The 22,148-nt window shown below is 38.2% G+C and overlaps 1 protein-coding gene across 1 annotated transcript in view; it reads left to right on the top strand.

Annotated features, from left to right (window-relative positions):
- The window catches only part of FAT4 (FAT atypical cadherin 4), a 150,327-nt gene that overhangs the window by 85,470 nt on the left and 42,709 nt on the right, over window positions 1–22,148 (top strand). Inside the window, exons 5-6 of the mRNA XM_026847875.1 lie at window positions 4,060–4,982; window positions 5,750–5,924. Of these exons, the coding sequence (XP_026703676.1) occupies window positions 4,060–4,982; window positions 5,750–5,924 (1,098 nt within the window). The remainder of the gene's footprint in view (window positions 1–4,059; window positions 4,983–5,749; window positions 5,925–22,148) is intronic.

Here is a 22,148-nt window from a genome sequence, read left to right as displayed (position 1 = left end):
GTCAAATACTGCTTTTTAACTGCTGCTGTGGAAATGAGTTGCAGAGCCATATTTTACCTAGAGCATGTTACAGCTGTTGAACACCATGATTTCCGCCCCTGGTGCTTATGTTGCACATTTAAATTAGACCTAAATGTTCTTTCAGATTGTTTTTTTATATATTATTATTATATATTCTAAATGAGGTTCTGGCAATGAGAGACATCATCTGCTCTCGTCTTATATGTACTCTAACTTTTAAGTGTTATTGTGAAAAAAATTGTCATTTACAGGGTATTGATAGTGGAGGATAAAAAACTGATTAAATGATATCATGGGAAAATTTCCCATTAAAATAAGCTTTAATATTGGGATTATTTATGGCATCTAGAAGGTGTTAATGTATTGGAGTGTAAAAGATAGAATCTTTATAGCCTGCTTAGTCATTTTGCCATACATTTTATGTCCAAGAACGAATTAATTATAGAACATGGCCATAAAATACATAAAAATCATTCCATAGCGTACTGCATTTTCTTAAGTGTCCACAGGCATTAGTCAGTGTGACTTAATACAAAATTATTCATAACCCTCACAGTGACTTTACAGGTGAAGGTTATTTTTGTGACATGTTAAACAATCTTGTCTCATCTCAACTTGACACTGGATCAGCAAAGCCCATAGAAATGTCTTACACTGAAATGTGGGCTTCAAGCGCAGTGCACATATATGCTTCAAGGAATCCCAGTCTGTGCGCCTAAAAAAGACTGAGCTGATCAAGATTATTCAGTAAAGCAGTTCTTCCTCCTGAAATGTTTAGTTGTTGAACTCAAACATTTTTGTGGGAACATAAATTTTATGCTGATGGATAGAACTTTCCGTGGTAAAAATGGTGCAGCTGTTTTTGAAATCAAACTGAGAAAACGAGCAAGAAGAGATTCCAGAAAATAAGCCAACAAGTCAGAAATTATAACTTGGTGACATTGGCTATTCTTGGATGGATCTTTTTTTCACCACCCTTGTTGAAACTTTTATTTTATGTAAACTAACTATAAATTGAAGGAGGAACTTGTCCTTGCCTCATGAGTATCCAGGGAGGGGATTGTTCCTTCAGACCTGTAGAAAAATGGGTTGGGTCTAATCTATCTTCTCTTTTATTTCTCATTTTCCTGTTAGGAGTACAATGCTTGATTTCAAATCTTTTTGGAAGCTCATTTCACTTAACCATTATAGGTCTATTTTCCTTTTCTCTTGCACCTCATATATTAATTTCCATCTGCGTGCAGTGGACGTGAACTATATCATAGCATTGACGTATCGTTTTACATTCATCATGCACTCAATTATCAAGAAAGCAAATGAGTATTTGAGGAACAATGCAATGAAAAGTCAGATATCTTGCCTTTTATATTTTCTGGCACGCTTACTTTTCTAACAGGCTGGATTTAAAATTAATAGGGCAGAAATTTCATTCCAAGAGCATGCCAGGTTGAGTTCCCCCATAGGACTGTAACCTCAGCAAATGTTATGATCTATTGGTGTTTCTGTTTCAAGACCAAACTTGTTATCCTGTGTTGTGTTATATTTATATAGAGTACAAAAATAGCTAGTACTATACTCCTCTGCATGTGGCTCACAGATAATGCTCTCAATGCACACTAATATAATTTTGTTGATTATTTATCTTATATGATCCCATAGTTTGAAGGAGATCTGGAAAGACATTGTTTTATAATGAGGTATGCCTGTTGGTTTAGGATAAACACTGATAAAAGACAAAAACATCATGATAGTTAAACTGCTCCCATTTTTATTTTGTTGTTCAACACACCCTTTGGGAAACAGTACCTGTTTATCTCAGCTTGGACTGTTTCATATAAAGATGCACAGTAAATATCAGCTACAGCTCTTGGTTATTTACAGAGCCTTAAAGACATTAATTTTATGTTTTGGATTGTAATTTTTTTCACATCAAATTAGCAGTAAAAAAATCTTGGGGCAAAGCACACACTTGTCTATTTGTTAAAAAGTATAGCAAGATATTCCTCCAGGCAAAAACTAGTAGGATTTCTGGGATAGGCTCTACAGGTATTTACAGAAGGGAAACGGGTGGGGTGGGTGGGTAGTCAGTTGTTTTTTGTTTGTTTGTTTGTTTGTTTTTTAAGTAAATAAAAATAGAACCAAGATGCTTAAAAAATCATCATCATGAAGTTGGTGGTCCCATGTCTGAGCTCTCACTCAAAGTATCATCAGATTAACTCTCAGATTAACTAAATACAAACCTCAACAAAAAGGATGCCCCTACATTTTCCTTAAGAAAACTCCAGCTCCAAACCTGGGGAGGGGGGAGTGAATGTGGGCACAATGCCATCTTATCATGCTGTGTTTTAAAAAGAATAGTTCATTAAGTGGCAGTCCTGGTTCCACTGATATTTGGGCAACTCTTCTTCTGCTTCACAATTTAATCTATATAAGCATTAGCAGCATCGAAACCTATGAGAATACAGGATAAGGAATAATAAAAAGGTATGTGGAGGTGAGGTAAAAAAGAAGCAGTAAGTTTTATAGAACAAACACCACCATAGAAGACACTGGAGGGGGGAAATATTTTTAAAGTAATCTTCTTCTGTAAAATCTAATTCCTGCCCATCTCCAAAGTCAATTGACAAAAATATTGATTTGCCAGAAAGTACTTTACTGAAATCAGAAGACTTTCTTTCATATAATTAGTCATTTGAAAATACAGCTGAACAAAAAATAGACTTGCATTAAACTTTCACAATGCTTCACTTAAAAAGAAATGTAGAAACACGAATATTTGGCATATAAATGTATTACTTTATTTAATTGCATTAAAATATTTTGTCTTTCATGTTTGGTTCTATTTATTGTACAATTAAGTTCCTACAAGAGAATAAGAGAGAGGGAAAGATGCCAATTAGAGTAGCTGCTGGGAGAAAGACAAGACTAAAGTTCCTAAGTCTGAGCATAATCAACAGCAGAGTTTAATAAATCTAATGCAGAAATAATTTTATTATCAGAGAAATTCAGTCGGAGGGAAAAGAGCTTCTGAATAAAAATGACAAAACGCATAGCAAAGTAATCAGCTACTTAGGCAGACAGTTTTGTTTCTTTGCATGAAAAAGCAAGTTTGAGGGGTAAATTAGTAGCGATCAGTCTGCTGATCTACTAATCCTAAATCACAGTCTTTATGACCCAAAATAAGAAAACACAATTTTGAAAATTAATTAAAATATGGGTAAGATACACACACATCCCCACACACATATATATGGGAGAAGACTCATTTCAATTAGGTGTTCCCAAAAATTAGTTGTTCAGAGTGAGCTCTCAGGTTGAAGCAGTCACATGCATTTGTTTCCTGTGTGGCATATTTAAGGTCATTCCACAGCCTTGTCAAGATTCAGAATGCATTTCCTTTACCAGAATTATAAATCTCTCCCTTGACCATAATTGCTAGTTATGTTTTGATCATAAGATGAGGGATGTTCATCTGATATTTTGGAATACCATGCCGTATATGGGAAGGATACCTCTCCCTAGTATTCACTCTTGGCTTGCTCCAGCTAGACTTGGGAGTTTCTGGTTGTGGTTTTTTTTTTAATTGGATAGAAGAAGTCATGAAATAATTACATTAATAGTAATGTTGCTTAGCTGAACTGGGGAAAATGGAGGAAAACAGCTATTCAGTGTGCAGCAGAACTATTGAGTCTTGGTTTCTGAAGGAAAACCCTTCAGAACCTTTATGCATGTTGCCACTATGCAGCTCCTGCTGAATGAAATGCAGAGATAAACTCTGCTGGCTGCTCCCTTGGCGGCTGCTCCAATTAACTTCCTTCCTTCTCTCTCCCTTCAACTCTTGTCGGAAAAATAATTATTTCAGAGGCTTCTGCTCCACTGTGAAACTTGGCTGAAATTAGCTGATGGATTCAAAAATGGTGAACAGGCAGCATGATCATACAGTCCTCATTTCCATAGGAAATGAGGCCAGAAACATTTATATCTAGGTCAAGTGGGCTGAAGTCATGTTCTCTACCTTCATTCTCCCCTCCCTACCAGGTTCCAACTCACAGCTGTCCTTCAGCATCGCATCTGGGGACAGCGCGGGGCAGTTTGGCATCGACAACAGTGGGGTGCTGAGCATCAGGCAGCCTTTGGACCGGGAAAGCCAGTCTTTCTACAGCCTCGTCGTGCAAGTCCACGACATGGCCCTTCTTCCAGCCTCCAGGTACACGAGCACAGCCCAAGTTTCAATTATTCTGCTGGATGTGAACGACAGCCCTCCAAGCTTTATCTCCCCAAAGCTGACCTACGTCCCTGAAAACACGCCAATAGATACGGTTGTGTTCAAAGCGCAAGCAACCGATCCTGACAGCGGTCCAAACAGCTACATTGAATACAGTCTGCTCCGGCCTCTGGGAAACAAATTCAGCATTGGCACTATTGATGGCGAAGTGAGGCTTACCGGGGAGCTTGACAGAGAAGCTGTGTCCAACTACACCTTGACTGTGATAGCCACAGACAAGGGCCAGCCATCCCTTTCTTCATCTACAGATGTGGTGGTTATAGTCCTGGACATTAATGACAATAACCCGCTTTTTGCCCAAAAGCTTTATAAAGTAGAGGTGGGGGAAAATACTCTGACAGGGACTGATTTAATCCAGGTGTTTGCTACAGATGGAGATGAAGGTACAAATGGCCAGGTCCGCTATGCCATCGTGAGCGGAGATGCCAATAATGAGTTTCGGATTGATTCTGTAACAGGGGTGATAACAGTTGCCAAGCCTTTGGACAGAGAGAAAAAGCCCTTCTATACATTGACTGTTCAGTCAGCTGACCGCGGGAGCAGCCCAAGGACCGATACAACGACAGTCAGTATTATTCTGAAGGATGTAAATGATTATATTCCCACATTTGAACTTTCTCCCTACTCTGTGAATGTCCCTGAGAATTTAGAGACGCTCCCGAAAGTTATTCTTCAGGTGAGTACACTCAGCAAATAAATATTTATCTCCTACCATTATTAGCATGCCTTAATATATGGTATTAATGTATAGTGTCTTTCCTCCAAAATTAAAAAGGAGCAAGTCAACTGAGAAGTTGCCTCTTGGCTGTAGTCTAGGATGCAGTGGTTGTTGACTTGCTTTCCTTTTTGTTTGTTTGGGTGTTTTGTTTTTTGTTTGTTTTTTTTTTTCCTTTTTTTGCCAAAAGTTTATATTATGCTTTGTAGTTTTGTTTGTGTCTTTCCAATTTATCTTGGTGCCCAGACTGGGACTTTTAAGAGTTTGCTCTATCTCTCATCTCAATCTCAGCTTCCATGCAACAGATCTCTCAGTCTGATTATTGCCTACATGGGATGAGGCTCTGTGCCAGACACTGAAAGAGCACTAAATGGATTCAGCTGGCAGGACATGCAATGATTGCTTTGATATGGAGCTCAGCCTATACCAGATCATCCGTGGTTTTCACTGAGCCCAAATGCAGTCTTTACTGTATTTATGCTTGAGAAAAATAAGTAATCAATTATTTAATATTTTCATACTATGCTTTTAAGTCCATCACCATTGTGTTAATTCATTTTTACAATTATAGCTAATTTATACTAGACCTTAAAGCATTTGGATTAATTCAATACATTAATTTGGATTATTGTCATAGAGAATATTTCCTCTATCCCAATAAAATTTTACAGACCTTGCACTCATCAGTTCTTGATATTTCTTCCCAAGTGTTTGCATTGCTTTTGTAGGTTGTAGCAAGGGATGATGATCAAGGTCTAAACAGCAAGCTTACTTACGTGCTGGTAGCTGGAAATGAAGAAGGGGCCTTTACTCTCTCAGCCAGCGGAGAGCTGCGCTTGGTGCAGAGCCTGGACCGGGAGACAAAGGAGCAGTACGTACTACTGATCACAGCTGCTGATGCAGGTAAAGGAAATGGGCAGTCTCTTCTGGTGAAATCTTGTTGTCGCTGGAAAAATCTGCATTCTGGATAGAAAATATTTTCATGATGGTCTGAAACTTCAGTGGATGGAGATTGGTACCCAAGCTTCTGTTCAGATCTCTGTTGAGAGAGCTGGGTTTACTTGATGTTGAAGGAGCTTTAGATTTGGGAAATCAGGATTTTATCCTATGTCTAGTTGTCTGATATTAGTAGGACTCACTACAGATTTAGGTAGGTTTATTTTTGCCCTGCAATAGTAAGTGGTCCTATTTAGGTCATAAGAGCCTCATGCATGGCAATTAAAAAACCAATATAAATGACAATAAAACCCAATATAATGTTTTCATCAGAAATGTACAAACAGGCCAAGACAATGGCCAGAAAATAGATATAGACTACTCATTTAATCTTTCTGAAATCTTACCCCTGAAAAGTAATGACAATTTACATTTCAACATTTTAATTTTCTGCTTTGCTCAGCATCCAGTCATACGTTTGCTTCAGAATCCCAGATGCTTTCCAATTCTGTCACTTTATAACAGGACATGAATTCTTGTTATGAAGATTAATTACACTTTCACTTGAGGTGTCTGAGTACAAAATTTTGGTTTCAGGTTTTGGTAGGAATATTATTGGTTGGAATATTAGTAACATTAGAACATCCTGCATCATATTCTGGGCTGATCTCTGGTCGCCCACAGCCCAATTGATTTAATTTACTGCAGAATTTGTTTTTACTTTCTAATAATAAAAATAGAAGCAAACCCAACTTGTTGACAAGTGGTTACGAGTTTGTTTTCTGACATACTGCGTGCAGTATCTTGTGTCAGTGACAATATCTATGGCTTATATTTTCCTATTGCAGCAGTGCTCAGGTATTTCACAGTCTGAGCACAGCTGAAGCTGTGAAACACAATTTTAGGACTTGATGTATCATTTGTCTTGAACTTTGGCTAGAGGTACTGTATGCTTTGTATTTTTTATGCTGTCTTTCCATTAGTCTGTTGCCTGTAAACTGCACACTTGTGAGCTGAACTTGCTTGGCCTCAAACTTCCTTGTGTTCCTGCAGAAGCTGAGGCTGGATATGTAAGGGAAAGCAGATCCTTGTCTGTTAATTCTACCAGTCCAGGTTGGCAGGAGTCAGAACTGTACAGAACTTATTAGTTCTACATACAAAATACCTGAAGGCTGAACTGATAAGGGGTGTCACACAGCCAACAATTATTGTCCCTCTTGGAAAAAGGAGGGGAGCAAGAAGTCGGTTGTATCCCATGCCTTGCAACATGTGTCAGCCAAAAGTTTGACAAGAACACAATCGTTTCCTTGACTTGGGTTCCTAAAAAATATGAAATACAGGAGATTTACCTAACCATACCAAATTAAAATATTTACTTGTGTTGGGAGAAGTCTGAGGTTCAGATAATCCAGGGGAGACTTTAATACATGATGTGTGCATGGGGCCTTTGCTGACAATAACTGCAGCATGTTTTATTACCTCCTGTGTTTAAACATGTAGATATGCTGATTAAACACTGTTTGAAGCTGTTTGGTTTTTTGAATTTGCTATGTTCTTATAAAGCTAACTCACAAGTTATTATTCCCTTCTATCAGCATTAAAAGGTACTAGCCAAAGTGTTCAGAAGCAGATGTTGAGTAATAACTTTAAATTTAACTGTTCTACTGTGATTAAATTTATAATCTGACTAATCCACAATTAGTGTGATTTGGTATAGTTTTCAACCAGTCAGGTGAATAATGTTAGATAACATCTTCTGATTAGACTGAAGACTTGCTCTAAGTTTATGTCGTCAAAGAATATATTTAAAACTATGTTAGTCATTATTTTTCTAAACTAAAACATCGCAGGAAAGTGTCCAGCTTCAGAAGTCAATGCCAGAACTTCTCTTGATTTCATGGAAACAAGATGTGGACCATAGTCGTAATAGATACTTAAGTACTTTAAATATATTATGTACTTAAGAAATTCTAGGGAATCCCTGTTATGTTTGAGTTAGTCATACTGAGTTCAAGCAGTCTAGATGGTACAGAACACTCTAGCATACAATTCATTGGAGACCTCTTAAAAAGCCACTTTTATCACAGTAATGTGGAACAAACAGACCAAGTTACGGACTCTGAGATTTCTGTCGAGCTACATCTCAAATTTTATATTACTATGAATTGCATTATCATACAGAGAATGCACGTGTACTTCTATAGACATTTGGCAGCTGAGTTAGAAAAGCATTATGTGGGAGGAAGCCCTTCTTAAGAGAGTTGCAACTTGTCAGAAGAATGTATTTTTTAAAAAATAAAATATTTTTAAAAATACATAAAACATTACAAAAGCTACTGGTATGGGATAGCCAAGTGGTTATACCTTTGCTAGTCAGTGTCCTCTTCATTAAATAAGGTCGTTTCGGCTGTACTAGCAGAAAGATGGCAGTGACACTGTCTTGAAATGGCTAAGAGAAGTGGTTTGAGTATTATGTTCCTGAGCAACTGCTAAACGTTTATAAAAGAAACTCTCACAGGAATGTCCAGGTCTTCACCTAAAGTTAACTATTTCTTCGGAGTGTCTTAGTTTGTATTTGTTTGATAATACTTAGAAAGAAGGTTTTTGCACAGAGACAATTCAACCAGAAACACATGCAAAACAGGTAGTGCTCCTGTAGGCAAGCAGTGCTTGCCAAAATGTTGAGGAAAGCAGACTTGTCCAAAACCATCCACATCTATGTTATCTTTGAAAATAAGTCAAGGGAAAGGTATTATACGTTGCACTTTGCATTTGGCTTTTATTAGCTGTAATAAACAGTCTTTCGGATTGTCTTTAGCAGCCTAAGGCACCGTCTTGCCATATATGGTTCATCTTATTCAGGATTTTTTTGGGGGGAGGTTTCCCAGATAAAAATCATGGGAGACATCCAGATGCAGTTAACTCTGAAAATGTCTGGGTAGCACATAAAGGGCAAAATTCTGTCTGTCCAATCCACTTCCCATTTTTCTTAGGATCTGCATCTCAGTTTTTATAGGCTACACTGACTGGTTTAAAAGATGCAAAGACAATATACTGATCCTACTGAAGTCGATGCCAACTCTTCCCTTTCTTTCAAGGAAGCAGACACAATACATACTTAGAAGCACCTGTAGACATAAGAACTGATGGATTCCCAATTTGGTTTTGGCTGTCTTCCTGATCTCTCTATACATAATCAAGGATTTCTTAGTTTTCTTATGTTTATCACTTCGTCAGCTTATGCCTGTGGTTCTTATAGTGTTACTCTAGCCTGTGTCTGGGGAAGTTGATGGAAGAAGAAGGATTTTAAATTTTTCATTATTTTTAACTAGAGGTGTCAGTCCAGTGTACTGAAAACAATCCACGGCCTCAGAAATAGCAGCTGCTTTGGTAATAGCTGTTATTTCATCCTCAGTACCTTATGGGTTTTATAGCACATATTGGCAGCATGTACACTGAGTCCATTTGTAGCAAGCGAAGGATTAGGACATGGAGAAGCAGCAGTCCGCGTAACATTGAGCTGCCAGGGCTGCATGGGATTCTGGCTTAGAAATCTCTGTGCTTTGTCACGCTGTGCAGATGTGCTCTTCCAGAGCCCAGATCTCGGTCCTGGGCACATGGGAAAAGTTGTTAAGAGTTGAGCTGCTCGTAAGCATGCTGGGTGGGGCAGATGGGGACCACTGGTGGAACCACATGTACCAGCAATGGATATTTGGGCAGTTGTTGAAAAAATGCCTTCCCAAGCAAGAGCTCCCTTCAGGCCTAGAGAAGTCAGTCGTGATATATGCATTGTCCTGGCTCTGGCCCAACTATTCCTTGGCCTTGCCTGCTAATCCTCCACCCCGTACTCAGGGTAGATCTTGGACCAGCAGAGAGTCTTCCCTCTGCTCTGGGGAATGGAAAAGACTGATAAAATGTTTTCTGGTGCTTGGCTCAGCGATTTGTGGCCATGTAGCTTGCTTCATGCCCCATTTCCACAAGACAGTCTGCACAAAGGTTCTTGATTTCAACCTTGTTTTCTCATCACCGCTCCTTCTGCACTTCCACCCTGCTATAACTACTGCTGGGTCTCAAATACTAGTCTGCCACTCTAAGCAGTGAGGATTTACAAATATACACACAGCATCCATTGCTAGGATCATTCAGCATCTTCCAGATATGTACACCTGTAGCTTTGGTCAAGAATTAAAACATAATTCAACCCCAAAGTTCAGCCATTCCGATTTGGAACCCCTCTTGCAGCACAAGCTGTAAGGCAAGAGTGCATGAATTATAATGACAGGCAAAATGATGGACTGTGGAATAACATGATAGTGTTTAGATTGCAGATGCTCCCCTAAAATGTCTGCTAACATAAATGCCAAGAAACCTACATGCAGCTATTTGAATGTGTCTTTATGGGTCTGTTTCTACCACATAAATCACTTGTTTTGCTTCACTGTACCCTTCTTCATGGCAAAATGGTTGGGAAAAGAGACTTTCTAAATTATTTTTTTTCACCCCATCTGGTGGGATGCAGCGCTGAGTAAACATTCAGCTCTGGCAGCATGACAAGAACTAGTGCAGCTGCTTTTATCATCCCTGTCTTTAACTCTTTGAGCAATTTTCTGGAGCAAATGTTAGCATTCCAACAGTCCTCCTCCTTTCATTTATTGGTTGCAGGGATGTCAAGTAGCACATCTGCAAACCTGCTAGCTACTCAGGACTACTGTTTAAATAAACTGCAACAACAATCTCTTCATTTGGTTGGTCAGAATGCTACATCACCACAATAAAACCAAAATCAAAATGTGATGTTTCTAATTAGAAGCTGTGTTCCTGTGGGTTTTTTAAATATTTTTTAATAGTCTATTTACTGATTTAGATAAATAGTTCTGAAAGAAATCAGTGGACTGATTATTATATTTAGTTAGCTGTTCTTTGTATACATCCCTGCCCTGTATGAAAAACAACCACATGGGGTTTTTTTTTAGAAAGTATTGGCCCCTGACTTATGCATTCTTTCCTTCAAGAATGCAGAAGGGCAACCTAGCAGAGAGGTTACATCCTCCTCAGGAATTCTCTTTTGAGATTTTGCTTCCTTTCAATCCTAAAATCAAATTAAGTCTGACAACGTAGTTGTATTGCTTTTTAACACATTTGAAGATATTTCCCAGTTTAGAGTGACAAGTAAAGGACAACTGTATTTTCTAGTAATGCTCAGAAAGAGTCTTGGGGGTTAACTTTGTGTGAGATTTATGTGACTGAGCTAAAACACATTTATACTCATGCTGTTTTCTTAGTATAGACTGTATTTCTACTTAAGAGGCAGTCTGCAACATGAAAAGATGTTGCCTGAGAAGAATGAGTTATATTTTTAAAACAAATGCAGCTATTTTAAAATCTTGTTGCTGTCAAAACAAACAAGCAACTCACAAGTTTCACTTAGAAATGTCTTGTTTTCCATGCTTTCTGTGCTATGTGTAAATATATACGCATCACTTCAGGCTTCAGTGAGCTAAATGAAGCCGACGTATGGTTACCTTTGTGCTTAGCAGTTTACCTAATGATTGTTCTATTCTATGGTTTTCTGTTATGCCACAGCTGTTTCAAAATGAATATTGTTTTCTGTCCCAGCTTCATTTATTTCCTTGCCCTTACGGAAGCTCTTCCTCTTGTCAGTGCTGTCTCCTTAAGTCTAGTTTTACTGCTTTAGTATTTACTAGTTTTCTTTTTTTTTTTCTTGTTTAACACTGGTTCTAAACCTATCATTTTAGTAGTATTGCATAATTTTCAATGTATTTATAAATCACACAGACGGAGAACTGAAATGGTGTCAGACTTATCACTGAGTTCATAATGTTCATTTTGTCTTACCATCATCTAAACTCAGGAGAGAAGGGAATTGAGAGTGGCTTTTTTGTAGTTGTGGGAAGTTAATAGCAGGATCTTACCCTTTCACAGAGCCTAGAAACTGTTAGCACTTCTAAATTTTTCTCTGGAAGACAAAAGCTCAAAAAGCTATTTAGGAAGCGGGTTTATGGCAAAGTCAATCCAATGTCCCCTAGAGAGTAATTGTCGAGGAAGAGAGATATCAATGTCTATATGATGTGATACATTTACTTCCCAAATGAGATGAGGGCTTTAGCCCATCCTTTCAGAGGACCGTCCCACGAGATGTGCTGTCCAGCCCCAGAATACCATTTGAGGGATTTAGCCTTCTATTTGGAGTTAAACCTTCATTATTAGATCACTATTTTCAAAATTGTTCAGTGAGAGCCTCTGGCCTAAATCCAAGCGTCTGTGTTCTCTGGGGTGCGGTGTGGGCAAGACATATATTCAGGTTGGCAAAGGGTTCAGACTGGCCAGTTAAAGATTAAATATCTGTGAAAACAAAGTTTTTAATTCAGTTTAAAATCATGGACAGAACTTCAGTTTTGAAACCAACTCAGACTGATGGTGGATTTTATCTGGACAAGACAAGCAGAGTTAGAAATATATGTAAAAGATGTTTATTCTCTATAGTTCAGACATACTTGTGAACTTTTGGAGAAGTTCTCAATTTAAGTGCATTCCTGTCCATTCAAATATTTATGTGTGTAATTCCCTTTCCCCTCTCTGTTGGGATCATGGGGAATCCAGCGAGTAATGGGCTTATTTATGGTGGGGCAAACTGCTTCTAGCTGAGGTTTGTAGGTGAGCTGTTCTCTTTTTCACTGCATTCAACAAAAGAAGAAGGGCAATTATTTTAAATAATCTTAAGATCTTCTCATTGGCTGTTATTAATGTATATATAAAATCGACCAATTACTAAACTAGAGCCTTAAGATGTATTATTCTTTAGAAACAGGTCTTCAGAGATTTTGCATTGACGGAGACAGAGGCAAGGATGTTCAGAAATTGGGGTGTTGGAAGAGAGCCAGCTATGGCAGAACTGACATGGGAGGGGGGCATCAAATACAGTGTGTGCATGTTTGTGCTTTGCAATATAATAACCTGCAGTCTAGTTGCACAAAAATACAGTAATGTTACTCAGGTCCAAGTGGTGTTGGGGAGTACTTCATAGGCTCTACCTCAGTATGGGTGCAAATCCCATAATGTTTTTTGTTGTTTTTTTAGTTTCTAACAGACAAGGAGAATCCTAATGAGGTTAATGTATTTCTAGTCTAGAGTCTTGGAAAGTGTAAGATAAGATACAGTAAGACAGCCAAAAGTTTTAATCTCTCCATGGACATTCTTGGAATTACAGTTAAAAATATCAAGTTTTATTAGGTAACTAAATCTTTTGCCTCTTTGCATCTCTCATAAGTAAAAGAAATCCAGACTACTGGTAGAAAGTTCATTGTTTATTGAGACTTGTCTTTCAAGGAACATAATTTTATGCCACCTAAAATGATTGAGTGTAGGTGATGGTCTTTTTTATTCTATCAAGTTACCTCTTTAGTAATGAGGTAAAGAGAAATATAGGAATATCCAGAAATTCAGTGTTGTTTCTCATCATCCAGAATTTCTTCCAAGAACCTTGTAAAAATAACAAAGGAAAAAAATTGAAATAAAGGACTACAAATACCAACTTTGCCAGGGTTGCGTGTGCCATGAACTGTCAAAGCTGATTTCTGCTCCTTCTTAAATGATTAATCTAATAAAAAGCGATTAGCATCATCTTTAATGCACAGGATTACAGATTTATCTGATTCAAGTTTGAAATATTTTCAGTCATAAATTATAAAAGTATATGGTAAACTGAGATCAACTGTACTGTAATGGAAAACGTAGTTCAAAGAAGTTCTTACTGCTCTTCTCTGCTTGGTAGGGATATTTTACCTCCTTTATTTCCATCCACTTTGGGATGGATATTTCCATTGCATGGTTGGGAAAACGTCCTTTCTTGTTTTGGTTGAAATACCATTGTTTTCTCAAGTTGGATGTGCTAATTTCTTAAATGTCACCCCCATATTCACAGAAGACTTGTGGGCACTTACCATAATATGTAGCAAACATGAATGGGATGCAGTCTCTTTAGGGGCCTGCTTAAATTAGTGTGAAGTTCATTAAATGAGCCAGTTTTTTTCCTGATCCTCAGTCTCATCTCAATTGCATGGTCTTAAGACCTACTTCTCCTCTCAGCCTTACCACTGTTGCAGTACTTTATTGAATGTATATTGGACAGTCAGTTAGGCACTGTTACTGCAGTATAAACGGTTTAGTGTGAATATATGTGATGAAAATGATGAAAAAGTGAAAATTAAATAGATGAAATATGCCAGGGCAGTTCAATTTTCATTGAGTTTTGCCACAGTACAGGAAAACATTGTGCAGTGTTGATCTAAATGAATGAAAATATGACTTGTTTTTTTTTTTTTTTTTTTTTTTTTTTTGCTTTACTATTATTTCTTAACTTCTTGGTACTAGTTTGAGGGGAAAAAAAGCAGGTGTATCTGTTTGAAAAAAGTTACAAGTAGATGTATTTAAACTGGGAAACAAGCTAGAATATAATGCTTAATGTTTAAGATTTAGTAGATGATTGAAAATTTCAAAGAAAGAATTGTCAGTTTGTAAATTTCCAGGCTGTTACACTTCCTCTCTTATCCCTTCATTTATCTTGTGATTATTAGTTTGAAGTTTTAAATAAAAATTTATTTTAAATTACTGTCCTTCTGCTTACGTCGCTTTTATATGAAATTCTACTTCAAATGTACTAATGAGTTCGCTGAAGGTAATTTGTTTTGCAGAAGAACAGGATGAATAGCGTAGTCATTATGCTATGTAATTTCTCAGCCTCTGAGAAACAATATTTTTCCAGTCTTGGTGATCTTAAACCATTTTTTAAATTAAACATTACACCTTATAAATTGAAAGTCTGCTAGCTCATTCTTCCAATACAAAGCTACAATTTCTGGAAGCTTTAATTGTGAGGATAGAACAAGTAAAACATGCACATACGGCCTGAACACTTATCCTGCTGGTTAATCTTCACTATTTATACAGAATGTTTTTAAAGCATAATTCAAAATCATGCGTTACAGGAATTTCACTGTGGGATATTCAGAAGTCACAAGCAGTCAAAAATTGCCTTAGTCAGCAGTCCCTGCAGGAGCCAGCTTCCCTATTTTTTCTGTTTACAGCAATAACTTATAACAAGGAGAAATAATTTGGTGCTTTTAAGAAAATATTTTTTTTAAATGTCTCTGCCTTTCTTTTAATTTGCAGTTCCACTTTCTTTTAATTTTACTTTGGTCACCAGAGGTCTTGGCAGTGCACGTGGTCATGCCTGCCCTCCTAGAATCACCTGCAGTTGTGGGTACCCTTATGACCAGGTTTTCTTATGACCATTATATTCAGCTGTGAGAAGTTTTTCGTAAAAATTCGTTTCTAAAACATATTTGGAAGAAGGCAACTTCTTGCTCTGGAAATAAATGCAGTCCTGGCTAAGAAACCTGTGATACCTGCATGAGTCTTTGTCTGAGCAGTGTCTCCAATGACTTGTACCTTTGTTGTTAATAGATTACAAGCATATGTCAAGGGGGTTATGACACATGGGACTAATGCTTCTGCCTTTTGTGGAAGGAGAACAAAATCTTTCAGTCACAAGCTGCTAACTTGCCATCTCCTTATGTCAGCAAACCTGTATCCAGCTTATACTGTAGGCAGCGGATAAGGACTCTTTCAGCCTTTCATTCATATATTTTGAAATTTGCTAAACAAAAGCAACAATAGGGGAAAATGCTAAACTGAGGGAATATATGCCATTTTTCAGTTTATAATAATGCATATGTGTATGTGTAGAAAGAGTTTGTTACATGGAACAGCTTATGCTAAATATATACTATACTTTTGCTTTATTGCATGCGTTTTGTTCTTGGTCTCTATCTGTGTTCCAGTAGGTCCAGCAGCTTTTTTTTTTTTTTTTCCTGAGTAAGCACTACAGGTAACTTGTTCTGATGAGCAGATCAGAGGTAAAAAACAGGGATAGGGAAATTTATATACACCAGAGGACTTGTATGCATGTACAGAGACGGTTTTAAGTCCCACCCTTTCAACAGCATATTAAATGTAATATTGCCCCTATTGTGAAACTGAAAAGCTTATTGAATCCGTAGGATGCAGTCAGTCAGGAATTTTGATAGAAAACTATTCTAATTTTAAAATCTTTTGTAAAATCAGAGGAGAGATTACCATCTTGCATCACTATTAGGAACAAGGATTCCTTTTGCACTGTCAAAACATGTTATGAGTATGTGTGTTTGTGCATGTGCATCAGCCTAAGCGTGGCTGGACATGTCATTGCTTGAACAAGGTTGGACTCTGTCTAGTGATTATATTTTTTGAACTTTTGATGGCTTATGTTCCCAAATTTATATCTGTTAGCTTCTTTAGGCTGTTAGATGAGGGAGGATATTGAGGTTTCTAATATCTGATGCAATACAGAAAAGTTGTTTTTTCAAGTACAAGTTCTCTTAAGCCAGCTTTGGGAACAACTACTATTTTGTACCTAACTATGAGAAAAACTCATGTTTAACACACTCAGAAATTTTGAATATCTGGGTTCCTGGATGGTCTCATTCACCAGTCATCTGTTGAACTGAATGCGAGTAGGGCTAGATTCTAAGCTTTTTATTATGCTTGTTTATTAACTGCTTATTTCAGCTTTTATCTCAAAATATACTAGGTTCACTATTTTTTTTTAAGTATGGAAGCCTGTAGTGAAAAACGGAGTAAGAGGAGAATAAAACACAACATATTCAGCCAGGACAAATATTTGTGGTGCAATCTTGAGTATATAACTACTTATTTTTCTTATTTCACATACGCACTTTCTTTTGTGTTCCTGGTAAAGAAGTTAATTTAAGGTCATCCACATTCCAAATCAAGCTTTGTGTGCACTAGAAATCAAAAGCATAATACAAGTCAGTTGCATTTTAACTTTCTCTAGCTCCATATCTATTTTAAAACTCTCCAGTTATGTGAGGCTCAGCACACTCTGTCTGCATTTAAATGCATTTAGAAAGATTGGCTGCTTTAATGTGAGAAAGGCCCTGTTTACTTGAGTGAAAAAGTTAATGCTCTGTAATAACACATACAACTTCTTGTCCTGGGACTCATTCACTGAGTGTTTGACTGGAGAAGTGAAATCCGCTTTGTTGCAAAGCAACACATTTCAGTGAAGCAAAAATTCCATTTCTGTTAAATCGCTTTCCAATTTTCAGCATAATGATGTGTTTAATTTACCACAAAACATGGTAAACTGCCTGCAGTATGAGTTTTGATTAGTCATTTAGATTCATTTTATTTAATTTTAATCCTTTTTTTTTTTTTAATTTTACTGAAATGTATCTGTAGGTTTTTTGCTTACGGTTATTGTCAGTTTTCTAGCAGTTAATTTTGATATTCTAATGCTGGCAAAAACTTTGAGTTCCTGGTTTCTGAAAGGAATGATAGTTTTACTATCTGCTGTGTTAACCATGGCACAGACAGGACCCAAAAGCCATTAAAGCTTCAAACAATATGTGGATAATGTGCTGAACACATTCTCCTGTTTCTAATTTATACTGTGAGCCATACAGTACCACACAGCCGAGATAATTTCCAATAGCATCATCTTTTCCTGAGCTTTCTTGAAGAACTTAAATGGCTTTGCAAGTTTCCTTCAATTGTTTTCTTTTACAACGCCAGTCCACTAAGTACTCTGATCATTCCTCACTTGTGCTGGTGTCCAGCTGTGGTGTGGAGAGTTGAACGTATACTGGAGCAGATGGTGCCATGTGGTTGGGGATTACATGGAGCCAAGACAGTTTACCTTCTCCGTTCCACAGGGCATGGGTGAATAAAGATAGGAGGTGGTGCTCTCTTCTTCTAAGGGTACATGAGTAGGCCAAGGCTGAAAGTGAAAGCAGTCTTTAGGTGCATCCCTTGCAGATCATAAGCATTAACACAAATTAGGGGGAATGAGTGATTTATGATGAGTTCACGCAGAAATGCATATTGTCTTCTCTTTGCTGGTTATCCTGCATTTGAGAAGTAGAAATTGTCAGTTAAATGATATTTTTCCCCAGTGTCACCTTCCTGCATTTAGTTTCCTTTTTTTCACATGTGTTGCTGCACATATCCAGTATTTTTTGTCCCCCTTCTCTTGGATGGCAGTAGGAAGAAGTTGAGAGGGCTTGTTATAACTTCCAAGCTGACACATTTTCAGTGTTGTATTTTTGTGAAGATCAGCCTCAGCAAGCACTGGTGAATGGGGTGGAAAACCAGCCAGTCCCACTTTGCTAGGAGAAGAGACGTCCTGCCCACCCCACAGTCTCCCATGGCTGTTTCTTCATGTCACTTCTTCAGAGGTCCCATGTGGAGAAGAGAACCACAGCCCAGTGCTGGTCAAGCCTGAGGTGGCCTCTTGTAACCTCCCCCTGTAACTCACTCTCCACTGTTGGCCTCCAAGGAGCAGGCTCCCAAGGTCTGCTCCTTCTCTTCATCCCCAGACACATGTTTACTTGCAGATGTAAGCAAAAAGCTTAAATTTTTGGAAGAACATCCATGGGAAACAATTTTCTTCCTGAACTCAGCGTTACTATTTTGACACTATCCCAGGTTAATCTTTATTTCAGCAATGATGTGTGGACGTTAGTGCGACTGTCTGCTTAATGTATATGTACAGCTGTCACCTAGAAAATAAACTCTTTGCTTCATAGAGACAGACCACAGCACACATAAATGGGAAATATAATAATAATAATAATAATAATATATTCAACATGGATATCCTAAGTGTCTGTGGGACATGGTATTTTGGGATTTGAAAAACAACTAGTAGTGGTAGAGCACAAGAGGAATGCTCTCAATAAGAGGTGTCTGACAAAGAAACAGTTGTTTTTTCTGCTCAAAAATAGTTCAGACTACTATGAAAAATTGGTAGACATTTTAGTGCAAGTTCACTAATGGAAAAGTGTATGTTTGTGGCTTTAGCCCACAGGGCTGTTTGTAGGAGTACTCAGAGGCTTGTGTGGCTGTGTGTAGCAATTTTATATAGGTTGTAACATGTCTGGTTTATTGAAAACAGTTTGGGGGCATTTTGAGTGTTTGGCTAATATTGCAGAATTTACACAAAATTTACGACACTTATTTATGTAAAACATTTAGTGCAGAAGAAAAAAGAGATGATGCTCTAGCATAATAAGAATAACTGACTTGGGGAAGATTTGCTATCGAAGCAAAACTAAAAAATCTGGGAACTCAGCCTGACCATGGAAACTACTTCTCTAACCACAAATATGACATGTACATTTTATGAAACCTACTTATTACCAGGGGCCGAATTCTGTGGTCCTTATGCAAGCGCAACTTTCACTGAAAGTTCACTAAGGACGGTAGAATTTGGCCCCAAGCTATTTCTTTTCCATAGAAAATTACTTCATTTGTAATTTCCTCTTCTTATATTTCTCAGTAACTGCAGAAATGTGATCTAGTCATTTAATTTCAAGTGAATAAAAGATTTGAGGACTCTGTGAAATTGCAACTTTATCTTTCAGTGTAATAGAATAAAGGAGTAAATTTGTGGACGTGAAGTTTTACTTAGAGGAAAAACACATATTTGGATAACTACAGAGACAGGAAACCAATGTAAATACGTGAGTTTTTCCATCTAAGTAAAATGAGAAAGATTTGGGGTTTTGAACTGAAGAGCAGTGACTTGGGATGTTACAAACAGCTGAATTAATACTGGACTTCTGGGACATTCCTGCAAGCACAATGCAATCACAAACTAGTGCTGAATGAGTTACTTCATTGCCCTAGCTAATCTTATTAGTATGGTGCTCAACCATGGCTGGTATATTCACTTCTCTGAGGCTAATATAAATGTGTCCATCCATCTACACAGTGCCTTGTAGACAGATCTGATGGGGAAATGGAGTTGGAGAATAACGGCATGGAATATATAGGGGGCTGAGGCGAGGGCTGGGATTCGACCCTTAGAGCATTTGTTTGGTACTCTGCAAATTCAGATTCCTCAGAGAGGAAAGGGGCCTGGGGCTTGTTGGAGTCAAATGGCTGAGTCACAAGCTGCTGCTCTGTCGGTGTAATCCTGAGCAGGAAAGTATCCATAGCCCATAAGCAGCTATTACATCTGGCATCCCTTTTCCATTATGTGACCAAAGATTTAATAGCCACGCAGGAGAAACGACAAACCCATTGCAGCGTTTTGCTGTTAGGATATGGCCACGCAGTACTTAGCCCATGTGAACGCATTCTCCTCTTTGCCCCGTTCTGTGAGTGTAGGTAACACAACACTGAGCTCGAGCTCAGTGCTCCCAGCTGGGACAGGGACAGCCTGCATCGCCCCACTACTGGGTTACCTCTAAAGGTGCTGCCACTGCAGTTCATTTTTGTGAATAAACCAACAGCATCAGCTCTTTGTGTTAGCAAATACATTTAAAACAATTAATTTCAGGTTTTAGCTGCAAGTTAGCTTTCTTTTCCAGGCTGAATTACATTACTGATGCTCTTTGAATGTGACTTACCCAGGATTAATTTCTAAATTATGTATAAATTGTTTAATCACCTGTGAAACTTAACAACTTTCAACTTTTCATTTCATTAGCTGCGAGATGAATGTCAATTAAATGTGTTTGGAAGACCAGAGCGTGATGACACATGCAGCAAACACTGCTGAGGACTCTGTTTCGTTTAATTCAGTAATAATAAACACTCCACAGGCAATATTTCAGCAATCAAGAGCATTTTTGCAGTCTTGTCTATCTATATGTGTTTGGCTAAATGACAAAATTGGGGGGGTGGGGGGTGGAAAAAGGGTAAAAAATGAGTCAGACATTGCCTTAATGTAACCTTCCTGGCTGAAAGTATATTAATTGGCAAAATGAATTACCTCAGACTAGAGCAGAGAAAGGCCTTCATTGTGCATGACCGTGGCATGAAACCTATACTTTAGCTCAAACGTTCTTTTCTTGTCATCGTGAACCATTCCGTTCGATCAGCAGGCTTCAAAGTCGTCCTTGCGAGATTTATGGCCCCTTTCAATTGGAAACTCTTTTGTGCAGTCCTTTTGTGCGTTAAGCCAAGTTACTTTGAAATATTTTGCAGTGAAAAACCTCCTTCCTGTGCAGAAGTTGCTCCCAGCTTCTTCCTGCGATGGAGCGTGGTACTTCTTCAACCTGAAAGGGTTAATATGTGGGAAAATGGGTTATTATTTCTTCTTTTATACAAGAGCTTGGTGTCTGGAGCCCTTGACAGCACCACATGAGACCCAAGAGCAGAGCCTGTCTCCTTTCCAGCCCAGGTTGAGGTCCAGCAATAACCTCGGGTAGCAGCGACCTGATCATCTGCCAGGTTGGAAGGACTAGGGCGGTCACATGGGGGCTGCCTGTGTTTCATCAAATGACAGTTCCATGTAATATGCTTGCCTTGCAGCAAGTACTCAAACCAGTCTCTGGCCCAAAGTATTTCATTATCATCACTTTTCTCAGTCCAGCAAATATTGAATTGCTGTATCTGTTTGAGATTGAAGGGGAAAGCGATCCAACCTTGGGTAAAATGGGCATGGTCATCATCGGTCTTTTGAGTAAAAGGGACCATAAATTGTGTTTTAAGCTCCACTATCACTCTTTCCTTCTTTGTTTTGTTAAAAAAAAAAAAAAAAAATCCCATTTTTTTCAGGGACCCTCAGCAAAGAATTTGGGTTAGCAGAAGATGTCATGCTGATTCTTGGATGAAAATAAGTGTAATAGACTGGCAAAACTCACATGAACTTGTAAAACTCTTCACTGTCTTTTTTTGGATATGACAAAGAAAAAGCTAAAGAGAATAAATACTGAGGGACTGCACGTGAATAAACATGCTATTTCTCACTTGTTTCAGGCTCATCAGTTAAGTGTTAGAATCACAATGAGGATGAAAGCTGTAAGTTAAATAAGCTGAGCCCCATTTCCTATAAGCCAATATCCCATCTGAGCAAGCATTATTTGCTGCTATAGATGGTTGCTTCTACAGTGAAATTGAGTCTGAATGGGGCTGGAGACTGTGCAACCTTCTCACCCGCTCAGAGAAGGTCTCCCCAGGTCAGGGGCGCGACCGGCAGTGGAAAAGCCACACGGAAAGCTGGGGTTTGCCACTGTTTCCACTCTATTTGTTCTGCGGATAAATAAATTGAGGGCTGGAGTCTTAACGGCTGTCAGTGCACCACCTTTGAACGTCTTCTTATAG

Source organism: Athene cunicularia, assembly GCF_003259725.1.
Source record: "Athene cunicularia isolate RWA chromosome 4 unlocalized genomic scaffold, athCun1 chr4_part2, whole genome shotgun sequence".
NCBI lineage: Eukaryota > Metazoa > Chordata > Aves > Strigiformes > Strigidae > Athene > Athene cunicularia.
Note: the sequence above shows the minus strand (reverse complement) of the source record. Positions and strands in the feature narration are given on the sequence as shown.